The 17,669-nt window shown below is 37.1% G+C and overlaps 1 protein-coding gene across 2 annotated transcripts; it reads right to left on the bottom strand.

Annotated features, from left to right (window-relative positions):
* Window positions 1–1,095: 1,095 nt before the first annotated feature.
* Window positions 1,096–17,589, bottom strand: DECR1 (2,4-dienoyl-CoA reductase 1). Of its 2 annotated transcripts, none has more exons than XM_050971855.1 (10): window positions 17,442–17,589; window positions 12,206–12,408; window positions 11,229–11,286; window positions 10,998–11,084; window positions 8,514–8,661; window positions 5,199–5,298; window positions 3,876–3,948; window positions 1,769–1,915; window positions 1,391–1,453; window positions 1,096–1,298 (listed from the first exon to the last, which is right to left on the bottom strand). In XM_050971855.1, exons 2-10 carry the CDS (start codon window positions 12,325–12,327, stop codon window positions 1,239–1,241), a joined length of 858 nt encoding a protein of 285 aa, XP_050827812.1. In that variant the 5' UTR covers window positions 12,328–12,408; window positions 17,442–17,589; the 3' UTR covers window positions 1,096–1,238. The 2 variants fall into 2 exon arrangements, with proteins under 2 accessions (XP_050827812.1, XP_050827811.1); XM_050971854.1 differs by lacking the exon at window positions 17,442–17,589 and adding an exon at window positions 15,639–15,785.
* Between the last annotated feature and the right edge of the window lie 80 nt (window positions 17,590–17,669).

The raw sequence follows: 17,669 nt of genomic DNA, 5'->3' as shown, positions 1-17,669 counted from the left end.
GTTGGCACATGTTAAGTATGCCCTGGACTGTGCCAAAAAATACATGACTGCACCAGCATCTGAAGGAAGATATCCTTCAATTGACTCTGTTGTCCTGACTTTTAAATCACTGTATCAGTCTCAAAGCACATAAAACTATGTACATGCTTGTATGTGGTGACTGGCTGGAGCTCTGATTAAACACCAAAAAAAAAAAAAAACCATTGATTTCAGGTTGTAAAGGCCAGAGGCTGATAATTTCTTTGAAGAATTCCAGCCGTTGTCTGAAGCATAAGGGACAAAATCTACCAACTCTCTAAATTTGGATAAAAGAGGAAGAGCGATTTTTTTATCACCTGTTTATTTGGGATGGATAAATTGACTAGATTCAGCGGTAATGCCATCTAAATGTTTCTTTAGTACCAGCCTGCGAATGCAAATGAAACCTAGGGATTTTTATACATTTCAACAAATGAGGTTTCAACACTTTCAGTCCCAATATACCAACATCCCTTTAACAATAAACTGCTTTTTATGGAGAGCTGCCATAGTCACACATATGTAATAACAAATGATTTTCAGCTTCTCATTTTCAAGAACATTAACTTCATCACGACAAAGAGCAAACTCCTTAGAAAGGCACTGCAGGTCTGTAAATGCCATTTTTAAAGTTCAGAAAAAGATAATTAACAGACTGAAAATGTCACAAAAGATGAGATCAAGACCGTCAGGCATTTCAAGATTTCCTAAGTAACCACAGGAGTTACATCTTTTCTCAGAGTATGTAGTCCTGCTAATAATGTGAAACTGTATCTGCAAGTTTAGAACTTCTGGTTGAAGTGTGAAGATTAGGACTTAGTATTTTGTTTCTCTCTTCAGATTAATGATTACATTCAGTTATGAGACTACTGAAAAGCTGTTGGTATCACAATATTAATAGACACTTGCATATATTTGAGAAAAAATCCTCAGAGGATCAAAAAAAAAAAAAAAAAGGCTGATTGTAGACCATAGCATGGCTTTGTAAGACAATCTAAAGACCAAATATTAGTGACCAACTGTTGTTCACTACTGGCAAGAGAACAGATTTTACACTGAAAAAATATACAAACTATATTCAAAATACCACAATTTCAAAATATTTTATTGAAATTAGCATAAAAAAGATTTTGAAGGCTATTTCTCAATTGCTTATTTCTAAATATCAATGAAAAGGTAGTGGTTCATTTCCAAGAATCTCCACCATAAAGTCATGTACTTTAGGAGCCTTTTGTTTTTCTAATCATTGCTTCCATCATATCCCACTGCTCTTTGGTAACCTAACAAAAGAAAAGAGATTTTATTGGAATTTCATATAACACTTGCACATCAAAGTATCTGAATGTAAAATAGCAAACAAGGAAATTAATACCTTCTTCAAAGCGTTGAATTCTCCTGCCATAGAAACATATTCTCCACCATCCATTCTGATAACCTAGAAAGAGCACAAACAGTGTATTTAGTAATTGTGTGATTTCTGCAGTATTCCCTTGTTATGAACTGTGAAAATTAATTTTACTGATTTGGGTGAAAAATGCCCATACTAAAAATAATGCAATACAATCACTTTGAAAAGTCCTTTTGAAATGTGCTAACAACCATGCACTACACTTAAAAGATGAATAATACTTGTAAAGAATTTTAAATCAAGATGTTCTGTTTCATTTCTGAAACCAGGGCTTTAAAAAAAATCAGCAATACTCACACCCTCATCAGTTTAATTGTACAAACAAGATCAACCAAAACTCACTGCTCCATTAACCCAGCTTGCATAGTCACTGCAGAAATATGCAGCAAGATTTGCAATTTCTTCTATAGTTCCCAGACGACCACAAGGAATCCTTTCAATCATCATCTTCTCAAATGCGCCTGTGGGGTCAAGGCGGCTAAAAGCACCCTGAGAATTAAAAGGAACATTAAAAAAAGTCATACCGACACCAGAAAATAAAATCCAAGAGAGATTTGACTCCACATACACAATATGGAAGTTAATATTTGTGAGGAAGCTGTCTACACCCTAATTGTCAGTAGAATGAAAAAGAGAGAAGTAGAAAAGAAAAGCAATTTATCCCTGTTGCACTGATTTGCATCTACTGATGATAAGTTGGAATTTAATCCATTTGGGATAGTCACCCACCATCTATCTGTGAAAAACAAAAGGGTTTAATCATCTTATTTTCCTCAAACACCCTTGACAAACAGTTGAGGAAATAACCAAGACTCAAAATTGCTGCATGGGCAGAGGAGATGAACAAGAGGAGAACAGGAACAGGAAAGTGACCAAAAATAAAGTATAGGTGACATGGTAAATCAAATGGAAAAGAAAAAACCACCAAGTTCACTTAAATTGCAGCAACTGCTAAAGCTAAAGGAAGTCATCAGAGGCTTTAGTACTTGAATAGCTTAAAATGGCACGGGAAATAAAAGGAGTTTTTTCTGCTCCTCCACAAGGAAATAACTGCCTCACTCCAAATCAGAAATGTGTCAGTAACATTTAGGCTAAATTACTGGAGTTATGATTTAAAGCACATTGTAATTCATGTAATCATGGCTGCAAGCATGCCATTTAAGTCTACTATTGCCATGTTTTTAATTGCCGGTTTATAAGCCTAACAGTGTTGTGCTTGTATGCCTTGTTCTTTTCCTATTATGACTTAAAACAGTTATGTTTTAAAGCCATTGATATTGCTCCTAAGGCAGAAAACCTTGATTTTGCAATATGCTGTCTGCCCTTTTATGCTTTCAGGGAAACTTCCAGTTGGAACCATATACCAAATGTAGCATTTTATTAAGAACATACAATATCTCAAACAAGTTATACACTATTAGTTCAAAAAAGGAACATTAACTGGAGATAGCACTATAGACACTTAAATCCCTCAACTTGCCAAGTGTTTTTCTTCTACTAAAAAATACACAAGATACAAGGCCTGGAGAACTTTTGGTCTGATCCTCTAATGGTACTTCAATATTTTTATAATCCTGCTAATTTTGCCACTTAGTTTTGACTCTTTCCACTAGAAAGAAAAATAAGTTTTCCAGTATAGCATCTAAAACTGACAAGAGGGAAAAAGGAAAGAATAGTAAATAAAACAAACACATAAAAAAGTAAAAAAGAACCAACACTGCACCCCTATTCCCAAAACAACGGCAAAAACAACTGTGACATATTTTATGGAAGAAGTAATACCATTATTAGTTGTTAGTGCTCATAATCATAATAATTTGATTCAATGGGAAATGGATCTTCCTTTCTCTTCTTGCAGGACTGCTTTCTTTATTCTTCCTGTTCCAGCTGCTCTGGATTACTTCCTTCAAACCCTTCAGTCCTCCTTCTCACTCACTTCAAAGCTTCTCATTTCCTTGTCAACTTAGTTTTTCTCTTTCTAGTTCTGAGATTTTCAACAAAACTAGTGAGATTCTGTTCTCATATACCTAAAAGAGATCCTAAGATTTTGGAATGTTTCAGATGTTTTATTTAAAAATTAGGGGTTAGGCAGAAACAGGAACTTTACTCCAACAACTGTTAAGATTCACTCCACTTGACAAACTAAGTACACAGTACACTAAATAAGAATCATTATTAAGTACTTGGATATATCAATTCTTTGAAACACTAAAAAAAGAGGTTCTGTTTATATCAAGTGTAGTAGAGGGGACAGTGGCAGGTATCAGAAGTTCAAGAAATCCTATTTTACAAAAAGACTAGGAGGGAAGTGTGCTCAATATTCCAGCACAGTCTTGACTATCAGGGAAATCATATTAGAATTTACAGCTACAGAAAAGTTAGACTGTTGTGAAGTTAGGTCTGTACTACAAAGCATATTCAAGGCTGTGTTTCACTTCATGCCATGTACCTTTGTTTTTATTGGACCTGGTTGAATCACATTGAATCTCATGCCATATCTACCCCATTCAGCCGCAAGAGACCTAAAAATTCATTAACAGAATGCATCAATATTTTAAACACAATATTGTAATCCTATTCAGAAAAAATAAATTAAAATTTAATCAAATGTATAAATATTAGAACATTCCTGAACCAGAAAATTTCTACTTAAAATTTCTACTTACTCCATTATTTTGTGCTTTACAAAATAATTTCAGAGAAGCAAAAAAAATCTCATTCACCAACAGAGGAATATATTGCAATCATAGGTAAAGTGGGGTGAAGGAGCAATTCTCTCTCCCCTGCAAATCACGGATGGTGCTGGCACCGGAATTCCTTCATTAGGCCATCATCTTTCTGTGGCAATTTAGACTTTCCCACAAGTATACATTTCTAACATTTGCAACATAGCTCTCACATTATGTTTTGAAAGAAAACAGAGGATATATTTTAAAACATGACCACTAGAATAGTTTTGCTTTATGAGATTTTTCTCGGCATGAAGAGTACTTTGGACTTTGGATCTTCTATGGTGAATGAACTAGCTGAGTCATAAAGTCTCTGAAAAGTACACATTTCCATTACAGCTCTGCAGAATAGAAATCAAGACCATTACTCAGTCCCTCATTTTCTTCCAGATAAAGAATTCTAGTTACTAAGAGGCTTCCAATCTATTCAATTCTTTCTGCTGAAGTGCAGAGGAAAGATCTATGTGCTATGACGGACTAGCCTGAAATTAAAAATGAGATAAATCCTTTTGTTTGCTGAGCACAATGGATATGTCAACATGACGCTGTTCTGAACTAAGTAGAACTGCCGACTTTAAATAGTGACAGGAAACAAATTTGTTGAGTAATCTAAACAGAGCTGAAGCCACACTATACTGCACCCAAATAACAGGCATGTATTTTCCTCAGACAAAAGAATGTAGAAGGTGCTACAGATCTCAAACAGTCCCCTCATAGCTGTCTTTAGATGCTGGTTCACCAATGAAAATGGAAGAGAACCTGATTACCAAAACTCTGTGAAACAAACTTTGGAACTTGCCAACATAAGTAGTTCTACTTGTTCTTATCTCAGTCTTGTAAAAAAACCAGTAGCAGTTAAAACTTCCCTCTGTAAGAAGCTGCCAGCATACTATTTTCTTGCTAGGATACTAGAGCCTGAATTGAACTCTTGTGGAACAGTGAAACAGGGGGACTACACTAATAAGCTCCATTTTTATAGACCAATTAATTACCCCATGTTAAGGATGTGAAAACCAAAGCACACATTTTCCTGTATTACTCACTTGCTCATTGCTTCTACACCAGCTTTGGCAGAGGCACTCGGCAACACAAATCCTGAACCACTCCCTGCATAAATTGTTGTAATAGCCAGGAATGCTGCTCCTAGAAGGTGCAAAAAACATTTAAAAAACAACCCACACTACACAAACCAAACAACCCTAAAGATCAAACTCTCAAGTTCAGGTAAAAGCAAGATAATTGGTAGAGAAGTTTTCAGCTCAAGTAGTAGGGATACCTTTCCCCTCTGGGCAGTGAAAAGGCATTTTAAAAACATAGTGTTTGAAACTTTCTTTCCAAGCCTTTTTATTTCAGTTCCCTCTTTTGCATGAGCGTTAAAAGTTGTTCCAGATAAGTGCAAATAGCTACTGATTATGTTCTGAAGGTCTAAGCCCTCAGACTTCCACTGATAATGAACTTAACGCATAAATTAGTCTAACTGGAGTGAAAACCTAAGAGCTTACAGTGTTTTTTCAGAAGCTGCCCTAGCCTAGTTGTCACTAACCAGACATTTTGCTCTAAATTCATCAATTACTGAGTGGGGGGAAAAAACCCCAAAAAACACAAAAAAAAAAAAAAAAAAAAAAAAACCCAAAAAAACCCCCAAAAAAAACCCCAAAAAAAAACCAAGGAAAAAAAATCAGCATTAACAGTTAGGTTTGGCATAATCTCTAATTAACAGCTGAGGGCTTGAGTTAACATTTATGCAGAAAAAAAAAAAAGATTTTTAAGAAATTTCCAGAAGCTTTTTCTGCAGCAGAGCCAATTACAGAGTGAACCTGCATAACTTGTCCTACTATTATCACAACAAACTCCATTATAAAAGAACTACTTTCTTTGATATGCTATATTTTATAACAGAATTAGCAAAAAACATTCTAGAATATAATGGAAACTGCAACTGCTTATTTAGTCTTTCTTTTATAGAATCCTGCAAATTATGTCTGATCAATGACTGGCATGAGCTTACTGTAGCTGGGAAATGAAGGACAAGGGATGACAGTTCACTGCTTATGTCACAGTAACTAAAATAACTGTTCTACTTACTATATTTCAAAAATAATTTCATTAGAATAGCTGCCCAGGGGATATTTCTAAAACAATATACACTACTGATAAATTGCATGTAAGTAGACTCAGGTTAGAAATTACAGTAATATTACACAAGAGAAACTAGAGAACCAAAAACAATCACTAATTGAAATGCCAGCAGATATCCAGAAATCATGGGCCCTGTTTACAAAAAAGGAGTCTTCACTGAGAGACTTTGAAAGGCAAAAAAACCATAGAACACCTTTGAAGTTATCTAGAGATTATTGTTAATTACATATTTTGTAGAACTAAATCACGGATTTTATTTTAAAATATAGGTTAAATATATGTAAGCTAGGTGAACTTAACACAGAAGCAAGAATAACTGAGAAATTTACAGCTTGATATTTAAAGAACACTTCAGCTTTTATTTCTAAAGCCTATATTCCTAAAATGGACAATAACTGATCAATTAGCTCCTCTCACTTTGTAAAAATAAATAACATACAAGCAGAATAAAAATTCCTTTTAAATACCAGCACAAACTTGCAGTCTAAGAGCAGAGAACTTTTATTTACCACAGTAGACTTAATGTAGGTCACACTGCAGACCTAAAAGACATCCCAGTGTTCTAGAAACTGTCAGATTCATAGTGTCCTCATAGACTGCTCTGAAATATTTGCACTAGGTAGCATCACTTTAGAAACTAAGGCCTCTGCTCACACTAAAAAAAAACAAGCAAGTACAAATAAAATGAAGGCAAAAAGATAAACACATACATATGACTTACAAAAACATGCCTTAAGAAAGCCTTTAACAAAAAGTCTTATTTACAGATGGACTCCCCTAGAAAGAAGACATGCAAGTAATAGCAAAAGAAATTCAAATATTTTGGAAGCTTATAAGTCAAAGAAAGAGGGACAACATGAAGGTGAATAACGTCTGGATTTTACCAAATTTGAGGACAGAAGTAAGGAAAGTAATGTTGTTTTCATTCAACAACAGCAAAAAAAAAAGCATGTTTAAATTCATATTTCACATTACTATATGGGCACACCACATGCACCTGGAAGACCATAAGGCAACCTATTTCAATGGTCTGCCATAATGATATAGTAAGTCATAGCTGGGGATGGGTTTGTCATGTGGGAACATCAACACTAGAATGGTGGAAATTAATTTTTCATGCACTGCTAAAATATAGAGGGGACATACTTGTATACTAACAAAAACTGTTACAGAGCCACTGAAACAATATTAACTTCTCATTGTTATAATGAAATAGTGTAAGCTCATGGAACACTTTTTGGAGAGGATTTTGAAGAAATTAATTCAGAAGGTGAAGAAAAGAAGAAACTAATTCAGAGGTTAAATAAATACCGGTGTAAATACAAAAAGTAGTATTTCAACACATTTTCTGTGCCACTTCTGAAAACAGGGCTCAGTAGTGAGGGCACATGGAAAACCATAACTATATCTCCCTGCTTTTAAATGAATTTGACTTTATATTATTCTGATCTCATAAAATAAACTCCTTGTTTTTCAATTTATAACTGGAATGTAAAATGAAAGCAGTTCTTTGTAAATATCTATGATATAACATATAAGGGCATACATCACTTTTCCTTTTAAAACAACAATCTGTTTAAATAAATCTTTGGCTAAATAGTATATAAAAGAACTGTCATATTTTTAAGGTGAAACTGTGATATTAAATTAAACTTCAAGGTAGTCCAGAATAAGAAATTAAACCTGGAAAAATAAAATCCAATACTGATTTCAATTTCAAAGTTCTTTTTCAAATTATCTTAAAGGTAGTATTATCTAGTACTATTACTCATACAGCACAGCTGAAAATTTTATTTCACTGTAGGAGGAATTTTCAAAGGGATATTTTGACTTCTGGCTCATTTAAAGAAATATCCCATGTTCAGTACAATGAAATTAACATACATAGAGAAAATTTGGAAGAAATGACAGCTTTTTTTCTTTTTTACCACAAAGTTGTTTTTTTTAATTTTAAAAATGTTTTACAACTAGAACTCTGCAATTAGATTTTGTATTCGGCCTCAGTTGGCCTCTGGGTCCAATTCTAAGGCCAGATACTACAATGAAGTAATTGTTAGCCAGATCTACTGTGTGATACTTAAGTACAGCTTTCACTGAAAAATTTCCTTTCTAGAAGAATGTTAAAAATTGTATTTCTTTTCTCACATGAACTCAAAACTGGCTATAATGACAGGAAGGCAAGGAAAGCAAGTAATAACATGCCACAAAGCTTAAGATACCTTTTTTTACTTTAATTAGCTCCTTTCCAATTTCCAGAGTTACAAAAGCAGTACCATTAAGTACAATATCAGTTATTGTTTTCCAGGCATTAGCAGAAAGTCGTTCAGAAGGGGAAATAAAGTTTCCAGCTGCATTGTTTATCACAACCTGAAACACATGAAGGAAAAAGAGTTAACTAAAAATAACTCTTCCTGAGACAAAAGTAAAGAATTTACAAGGAGCTTTTTTGTGTTTCCAGGGACAAAAGTAAATATACTCTCACTGAATGAGGTATGGAGGGCAGGGGAAGAGGGAGAAAAATCCAGAAGAAATTTTACCATCTGCAGTACAGAAAAAGTATCAGTAACAGAAAATGAGCTGTATTTCCAAACTACTGTAATGAGGAACTGTATCATGTAGAGGCTGACCTAAGTCACTATTTTCTATAGTGTCTCAAGTGCATCCTAACAGAAAAGTTTGCCCCCATCAAATTCCAGCATCACATCTATTTAATATAATGGATGCATGGGAATAGAAGCAAAAGGCAGCAACCTGATAACTAAAGTCTGGATGAAGTGACTCTTGTATAACAGGAATTCAAATCAGTCATGATGAGAGTATTATGATACAATGTACTGCAAACAGCTACTACAAAACTTTTGTTGAATAGATGTACCACCATCACTTCCTATGAACAATCATCAGGCAGAGGATACTTTCACTTCAGGAGCCTAAGCATCACATTAGTAGTATTTAAACCAAAAATCATGAAGCCAGATCTAGCGTATTTAATAATATATTGTGTTTAAGAATAAAATGATGGACTATTGATGGAATGGCACCCTTGATTCATGTAGGTTTGCAGATAAAATAAACTATTTGTCCTGAAGAACTTCTGGGCTAGATTCTAATCAAGATATTTGAATTCTGAGTAACAAAACAGAGCACAGTACATATTGCATTAATGTAAAACTAATAATATACAACAGCCATAAATTATACTTATGGACAGCAAATTCAATTTAAAGGTCTCCTTGAAATTTGAAGGAATAAAAATCCAAACACCTTGAGATATTAAAGAGGCTACTTGAATCACTGAATAAATGCAGGAAAGACACAACAATAAAACTAGTGAACTAAGAACTGTACCATATGATCTTTGAGTTATGTAGGACTGCCAAAATAAGCCATGAAAAAAGAATTATTGCTTTCTAAATGGGAGTAACATTCTTGGGAATGGAATGAACAAAACAAAGCTGGAAGGACTTTCAAGTCACCGACATTAACTTCTGTCTTTGAGATCTCACCTCACATGCAGTGAGTGATACCCTGGGTCCATAAACGAACATCTCATGTCTGCAACTAAGAGAAAAACTGGACAAAAATAACTGAATGTTCAATTTACTCTGTGATCTATCTTAAATACACAAAATATGCAAAATTAAAGAGAAGGTAAATGCTTGCAAAGAACAAGTCATGGAAAGCATTTATTCAGAAAATTACTGGTGCTCTAAAAATGTACTATACAGGAAGAAATCGCCTCCCTCTCCGTACACATGTAAAACCTTTAACTTAGGCCAAAAACTGCCTTAACTAACAGTCAAAATAATATCCAGAGAATCTTGTCTACAAATCAGGACAGTGAGTTGCCTTATTTCTAGCACTCTTACAGCTATATAGCCTACAATTTTTTTACTTCTTACAATATTTAAAATTCAGTAGGTTCTCTGCCACATCTGTAGGAAACTCCTCCTGAGTGCAAACTGTCGACAACAGATATACAATAGTTTTAAATTTACAGTAAACTGTTTTAAATCTGACTGTCCTTTACAATGATGCTACATCATCACACTTTCTATCAGCTAGCAGAATCCAAGTTATCTCATAATCACATCAGAATTTGGTGATTATCATCTTTCAGACTCCACCAGATCACCCTCCTCACAATCTGATGTAAAGAGCTCTGTCAGCTTTGTGCCAAACTATAAAAAAGCAGATGCTTGGCTTAACTGAAGTCTTTTTTCTTCATTTTATGAGAACTTAATCTTCAAATTGGAACCTTCTTTGTGTATATTAATAAGGTAAGCAAGGATCAAAGAAGACATTTATGGTTATTTCCATTCCTAATTTGTGAAGCATTGTGTTAAGATGTAATTCAGTAAACACAGGTAAATCACCTTTTCAGGAGGATTTAAGGGCAATATTCCATTCCCTTAATTCAAAGAATCCCTCCAGAATTGTCCCATTATTTGAAACAAGATTTTAGACCTCAGAGTAAGGGTAAAAATGTTTTGTCTACTTGGCCACCAAATATTTTAAGAACCACAGGAATAGAGTAACTGGTCTAGCTATGAATGTTAGCTTTACCTTCAAGTACTGCCACTGTTCTGTCTAGTGTCTATAGATTCCATTAACTTTCTATCTTATTAAGTTTCTTCACACGTACTATGCAAAGTATTTTCACTAATGAAGAACGAGTTCTTTCTTTTCCCTAGAAGACTTACATCAGGATGTCCTGCCACTTGGATTGTTTCAGCAACAGCATTCTTAACTGAAACAGGATCTCTCACATCACACTGGATAGCATGAACCTAAAAATAATAGAAAGGCAGTTTTAAGACTTAAAAACTGTATCATTCATAAATTAAACAAGTCCATAGAAGCATAAAAATAAAAAAAAAATTCAAAATGCAGAGTACAATATGTAACATATTCATAATTCTGCAAAAAATTACCTTATTCCCTGTTTTAGAAGAAATTTCGTCTGCTGTTCCTTTCAAAACATCCAGCTTCCTAGAAATAATTATTAACATTCCTTATGTCAGTTAAATGTAATTACAATTCAGATTACTAAAATCTTTTTTTTCTGAGCAAATATGAACTATAACTTAAAATATGCAGTGTGCACATGCATATTGCTGATTTCATAAATTAAAACTAAGATTAAAACTATGCTTAACCACTAGCTTTCTGAAAGAAAACTTTAAGTAATTTATGGTTAGTGCTACTTTAAAGCAACTCAGAAGTGACAACGGTAAGAGACTCTAAAGCTAAAGAATATGTGATAAGCCAGAAAAAAAGCACACAATCAAAACAAACTTAGTTTTAGCTACTTCTCTACTAGTATTAATAACAGACATACATATTCATGTTTAAAGCTAAACAAATTACTATTAGGATGAATGTCACACCACTTCTGTTTATTTTGAGTTAAAATGAGATTGTTTTTCTAGACTTTACTGAAGTGCTTCTAGACTCTATTGCAGTACTTGAGAGCTGTAGAAAATCATTAAACTAAAATCAAGGCTCTTGCTGAAAGTCAGAAGAGGAATGGACTTAATTCTTTATTATAATTTAAATCTGTATCAAGAACACCTGTAATAACATTTATTACTGTTCAATAATTTGCCCACTGCAAATTTTTGTTCTCGTTAAGGCTTTAGTTGAATTTATGCCTAATATTTGAGGTTGTTTATTTTGCTGCCACAATTCACAAAACTGTGCTTAGTTTATTTCTTCCTACTGATTTTTATACCATTAAACATTTGCAGATAAATCTCCAAGTTTCTAAAATCTACAATATGACACTGTAATTTAAACGTGTACTGCAACAGAATAAATAGAATCAATTTTTCTGGTTTGTAAAGAAGTAAACATCTATTCAGCAGTCAGTACTAAATGCAAGTTCTAAAACACGTTCATTAATATTTACCGGCTTGCTATAACACACTTGGCACCTAAACTGGACAAAGCTGTTGTCATCCCTTTGCCAAGTCCAGTACCTCCACCAGTTATAAAGGCCACTTTCCCTTGATAGGTATTTGGTGGCAACATCACTTTTTGAAGAGGTGAGAAGAATGCAGCTTGTGGTGCACTGCTGTCTTGATGCAGCACATTTGGCCCACGGCTGAAAAACTGAAAGAAAAAAACCAGAAAAGTTAGTTTTTTCTCCTTTCTGTATGAAAGACTGTTACACAAGATCAGATTTTCCTATGCCAGTGGAGGTAACAACCATAACTCCCTTAATTATAAGTAAATATATATGAATATAAGAATGACTAGACTGCATTATACCAACACACATGGACCTTTACTTAAACACTATCACCTAGACTAGTTAAGCACTTGAGCTATTTTTATATATTATACTGCAACTAGAGAAGCACTGAAAAAATACTTCAGTCATGCTTCTTGCTACTTCATGGACTTTTTGTATCTATCACTTTTACTAAAGCATGAAAACTATTAACAACTAATTACAGAAGGACCTGGGCATCAGATTGATATATGCACTGTAATTTATGCACAAACAAATCCATGTGATTTTAGGTTACATAGGTATGTATTTACAAATTTAAAATCTTCAGTAACAGACTCATGATTTTGATTCTTTACTACTGCATTCAACCAAACCTTCTTCTCTACTGGAGAACAGGACAGAATAAAACTTCACAAGACCTGCCCTAATGACCACTGGAGCTGCTAAGGAAACCAATGCCATCTCCCAGACAAAACTGGGCAGGGCTGGGTTATCAGCATCACACTCTATCCCAGCAGAAATACCATCTACAGTACATTAGCCTCAGAGGGATTAATCCCCACAAAAAGACACATGGTTGGAACATGTTTAAAAACAGACATGAAAAAAGAAGAAAATTCAGTATTACATCTAGAAAACTATGCTAGTAAGAAAATACCCCACAAATGTAATGAGAAATTTGTGATGTCAGCAAGAAAGGTGCAGCAAATATAGCAAACAGGATATTTCTAGCATCCTAATATGCTAAGCTAACTCAAGCCCTAATCTAAGTATTGAATTAAATGTCTTCGGACAACAGCACTACTGTAATAATTGAGAAATTCCATTATTATTTAAAAGACAGAAGTTTGCACAACCTGAAGCTGTAAATGCTTCCAAGTACAAAAAAACTAGGTTTACTTTATTTTTGATGTGCAAAACAATTAGAAGACTGTAAGTTATACTTATTTTCTCAGGTTTTACCTTGTACTTGAGCCTTTAATGTGTTTATTTTAATACAAAATAAAAAAATCTAATACAATTTTGTGAAAGAAGAGTGAATGGTTACTATTGTATGATCCTGTTAAGAAAACCATGCAACTGTTCAACAGATTGACATGAAGAAGAAAGGTAGTTTGAAAACAGTAAAAATATTCCACCTTTTTGTTCTGTTTACTAATTCACAATTTGAATACTAAAATTAAGGGACAACATATTTAGTGGTAGATGATTACTCTTTTCTTCCCACAGGTACAGTGCATTGGGGGTTTCACAGAGTTTGAAGTTGGCCTGCAAAAGTGTGCACATGAATCTTTCTGTGTGGTAATACATATGTATAAGTAACTCAGGTGAAAGCAGAGAGAACCACCATGGAATTACACAGACAATTTAATACAGCTTAAAGCATGGTGCTAATAACACCAGGGTCACGGGCTCAATCCCTGTATGGGACTTTCACTTAGGAGCTGGACTCGATCCGTGTGGGTCCCTTCCAACTCAGAATGTTCCGTGAAAAACTAATATTGAGTTGAAGAGTTGGAGCCACTACATAGGACAAAATTCAGAAAGCAAAGCTTGAGCTAGAACTATCACATTTGTAAATCGCTACTGTTATTTAATTCTTCCAGTGAAAATAAAATTTGCATGCTTTCACGGAGTACGAGGATACTATTAAGCCTCCAGGAAAGGGAAATGTGAAGGGTTCTCTTTTGGCACTTTCCTAGTAGCCCCCTGCTCATGTCTCTTCAGGAAAAAAGCTCCCTCTGGAGAATTTCAGCTCACGACAGTCTGGCAAATCAAGACGGCATTTGGACTCCCGCTTCCTTGGAGATAACGTTACCCTGTGAGTGCTGAGACTCTCTGATCAGGTGCTCTGGTAGTGACAGACACAGCCCAGTTCTTGCTCTCCATGAAATAAACACTGCAAGCAGCTTTCCTTCTGCTCCAGGGGGAAGATTGGGACATGTCATAACAGAGGAAAAGCAGAAGGCTGCACCAAGACTAATAAAGTATGGCAATGATAACCAGCCAGTAAAGCTGATATAATTGAGCAATCTTTTAGTCAGACTCCCATCATCTCCTTACTGGCTTGCACAAGAGGCCTCTATGATAGCATCCATGCAATTTAATCATTCCACTGCCCAAGGCTGAGATTTTAAATTAAATCTCAGGTGTAAACACAGATATAAAGAAGCCAGTAAACAGCTCAAAAAACCCCAAACATCAAACAACTAACACACCAATCACTGACAAACCAAAAAACAACCCTTACCCAGGGGGTGGAAGTGAACTGTGAAATAAATTCAGAAAACCTTCTCAGAAACACAAAAGTAGTTACTAGAAAGAAGAACCGTGCTCTTGGAGAAGTCACTAGAAATGGCCTCCAGCAACATCCAGACAGTCACAGAATTATAGAATGGCTTGGACTGGAAAGAACCTTAAAAATCATCTTGTTCCAACCCACCTGCCATAGGCAGGGACACCTTCCACTGTAACAGGTTGACCAGAGATTCATCCAACCTGGTCTTGAACACCTCCACAGATGGGGCCTCCACAGTTTTTCTGGGCAACATGTCCATATCTAATCTAAACCATCTTCTTTCAATCTGAATCCGTTCCCCTTTGTCCGGTCACCGTATGCCCTTGAAAAAAGTTCCCCTCCAGACTTCTTGTAGGCTCCCTTCAGGTACTCTCTGCAGAAGCCTGCCATAACGCCAACTCGGTCACAAGTCAAGCCACGCCACCGCTCGGACAGCAGCATTCCAGCCATTTACCTAAATGGATGGCCCTGCACAGCTGTGCTATCGGGGCCAAAGGGCGACACTCTCAGCTGGGTGACACAGCCCGCCCGGCGGTGGGGCAGCAGGCCGTGCGCCGGGCAGCTCAGCCCGCACCTCTTCGGGGGCTCCGCGGCGGGCAGGGCCGGCAGCTGAGGAGAACTGAGGGGTGACCCCTTCCCGGCTGCTTCCCCAGTCCCGGCAGCGGGAACCGCAGAGCCCCGCCGTGCCCTCCCTCTGACGGGACACCGGCGCCCGGACAGAGCCGGAGCGGCGGGGCAGGAGATGGCGGAACACCTCCGCGACGCCGCCCGTCCGCCCTCAGCCCGGCAGCCCAGGCAGCGCCTTACCCGCCCGGTGCCGAACACGCAGAGGCCGCGCACCCCGCGCCGCCACAGCCGCGCCGCTGCCGCCGCCATCTTCTCTGGCCGCGCTGTGCGCCTGCTCCGCGGGGAGGAGCGGCCGCCGGGCTGGCAGCGGCAGCCACGGGCACCGGGGAAACGGCGGGACCGCCCCCGCCCCAGGTGCTGCCAAACGGATAATACCTAAAAAAATTATTTTAAAAGGACGTTGTTTGTTGTTTGATCTTTGAATACTTTCAAGCCTAATCAACAAGAAAGGAGCAAACATTCTCTAAGCGATGTTCAGGTGAAAGACAAATTATTTGTCGGTGGAATTGCCTTGCTAAGGCTTACGGCTTGACATGTTTCAATGATCTCAGACCTAGAGAGAGATCAAACTTGGGAAGAGAGATGTACTACTGACAGTGGACACAAAGAATGCAGAATTTATGGGCTACAAGGGCACTTGGCAGAATCCCCATGATAAACAAAAACTAATAAAGGCAACTTTGCTTAGGTCAGCTCTGACTGGGTATTTCTGACGGGGGAGATTGCCCACTGACCCAAAAGAAGAGAAGGACTGAGTATATGGACTAAACAGCAGGAGAAGTGAAAGAATCATTAACCAATAGAACATAGAACACTAATTAATGAGAGACCTAGGTAACTGGTAGCCAATGAACATGAATGTCCTTTTTTGCTAAAATGTTTAAATAGTGAAAAGTTTTGGTTTCCTTACGCTGGCCTTGTGGATTTGTCACCGACACGCCTTTCTGCTCAGAACTGTAAATAAATCAAATCTGGATTGGTCTCTTGCACACCAGGTGAAAGAACCTATTCTGGAACAACACAGGGGCACCTTCTCAGCCACAGCTGCTGTCCTGCTGCCTTCATTTCCAGCTGCGAGAGGTGGAGAATGCTTGATTTATCTGTGCTGAGCACAGAGAGTGACTGATGGAAAAAGCCATGACTGACTGATACCCACCCATTTGCACAGCCTTGGTAACCACAGAAACCTGCAGAGTCCTATCTACTCATAAGGAAGAGCAGCAAGGGGTTGGGGGAGTAGCATAGTAAGAACCTACAGATTTAGTAAAGCCTCAGGTTTTGAGGGGAGGATGCCACACTTGATGAATCTATGCAGTTACAAAACTTGGCACGAAAGACAACAAATCTATCAGTTGGTCTGTGCTATCAACTTTTGAGTTAAGAATTCCAGGCAAACTGATTACACACTGCTGTGGGAGTTCAGAGGAAGCAGAATTTAAATCCTACAACTTAGTCATCATTGCCCTGTATAAAAATGGCGAAACAGCCATTTTCTCTAAATGTTCAGCATTTAGGAAAAAAAAATAATTGTTGATGTTCTGTTGGTACAGCAAGCTCTAGAGTAGGTAACATCTTCATAAGTTCTGTACACTGTCTGGCAGGCATTGAAGCAACAGTGCCACACTGCTGGGCAGGAGTTGCCACATTTATCATTATGGCAGCATATGGAAAATATTTGGTAAGAGTTAGAGAGTTGTTCTAAGACTTACACAGTAACATGTCATTACAATCAGTTAATTCAACCACACTGAGTCTCAAGGCATCTGTAATCACTGGACAGGAAACAAAACTGCAACAACAAACAAAGAAATAAACTACCAGGAAAAAAAAAAAAAGTAGGAGAAACAGGGTGTATATACTTCAAGGGAAGCTTTTACATTGCCAAATACTACAGAATTTAGGAAGCTTCACAGGAACAATGCTAGCAAGAGGAAACAAACTTCAAACCACGCACTGGAAAATACAAATCTGCCAAACAGCTACCTGAGAAATAATTATTGTATTTCCATGGTGAAAGTGAACACGATGATACGACTGAATGTATCAGTTTTCCATGGCCTGGCTTTTTGTAGCGGGGGGGGCCTCTCTTCTGGGAGAGGCCAGCCCCGATCCACACGGACACGGAGCGAAGGGGACCGACCCGGCCCCGTCTCGGCTCCTCCCCGGCCCCGCCCCGCTTCCGCTTCGGCCCCGCCCCGGGCCCGCCCCGCG

Source organism: Serinus canaria, chromosome 2 (genome assembly GCF_022539315.1).
Source record: "Serinus canaria isolate serCan28SL12 chromosome 2, serCan2020, whole genome shotgun sequence".
NCBI lineage: Eukaryota > Metazoa > Chordata > Aves > Passeriformes > Fringillidae > Serinus > Serinus canaria.
The sequence above is the reverse complement of the archived record's forward strand: the minus strand, read 5'-3'. Positions and strand labels throughout refer to the sequence as shown.

Bases quoted from the DNA above. Each gene is read 5' to 3' on its own strand.
- DECR1 (XM_050971854.1), bottom strand. From the start codon at position 15,707: ATGGCGGCGGCAGCGGCGCGGCTGTGGCGGCGCGGGGTGCGCGGCCTC. The intron at 8,662-10,997 runs GTAAGTCTTCTA...CATGTGTTTCAG, and splicing joins AAGTGGCAGGACATCCTGAT to GTTGTGATAAACAATGCAGC. The intron at 5,299-8,513 runs GTATCTTAAGCT...TGCACCTTCTAG, and splicing joins GCTAATTAAAGTAAAAAAAG to GAGCAGCATTCCTGGCTATT.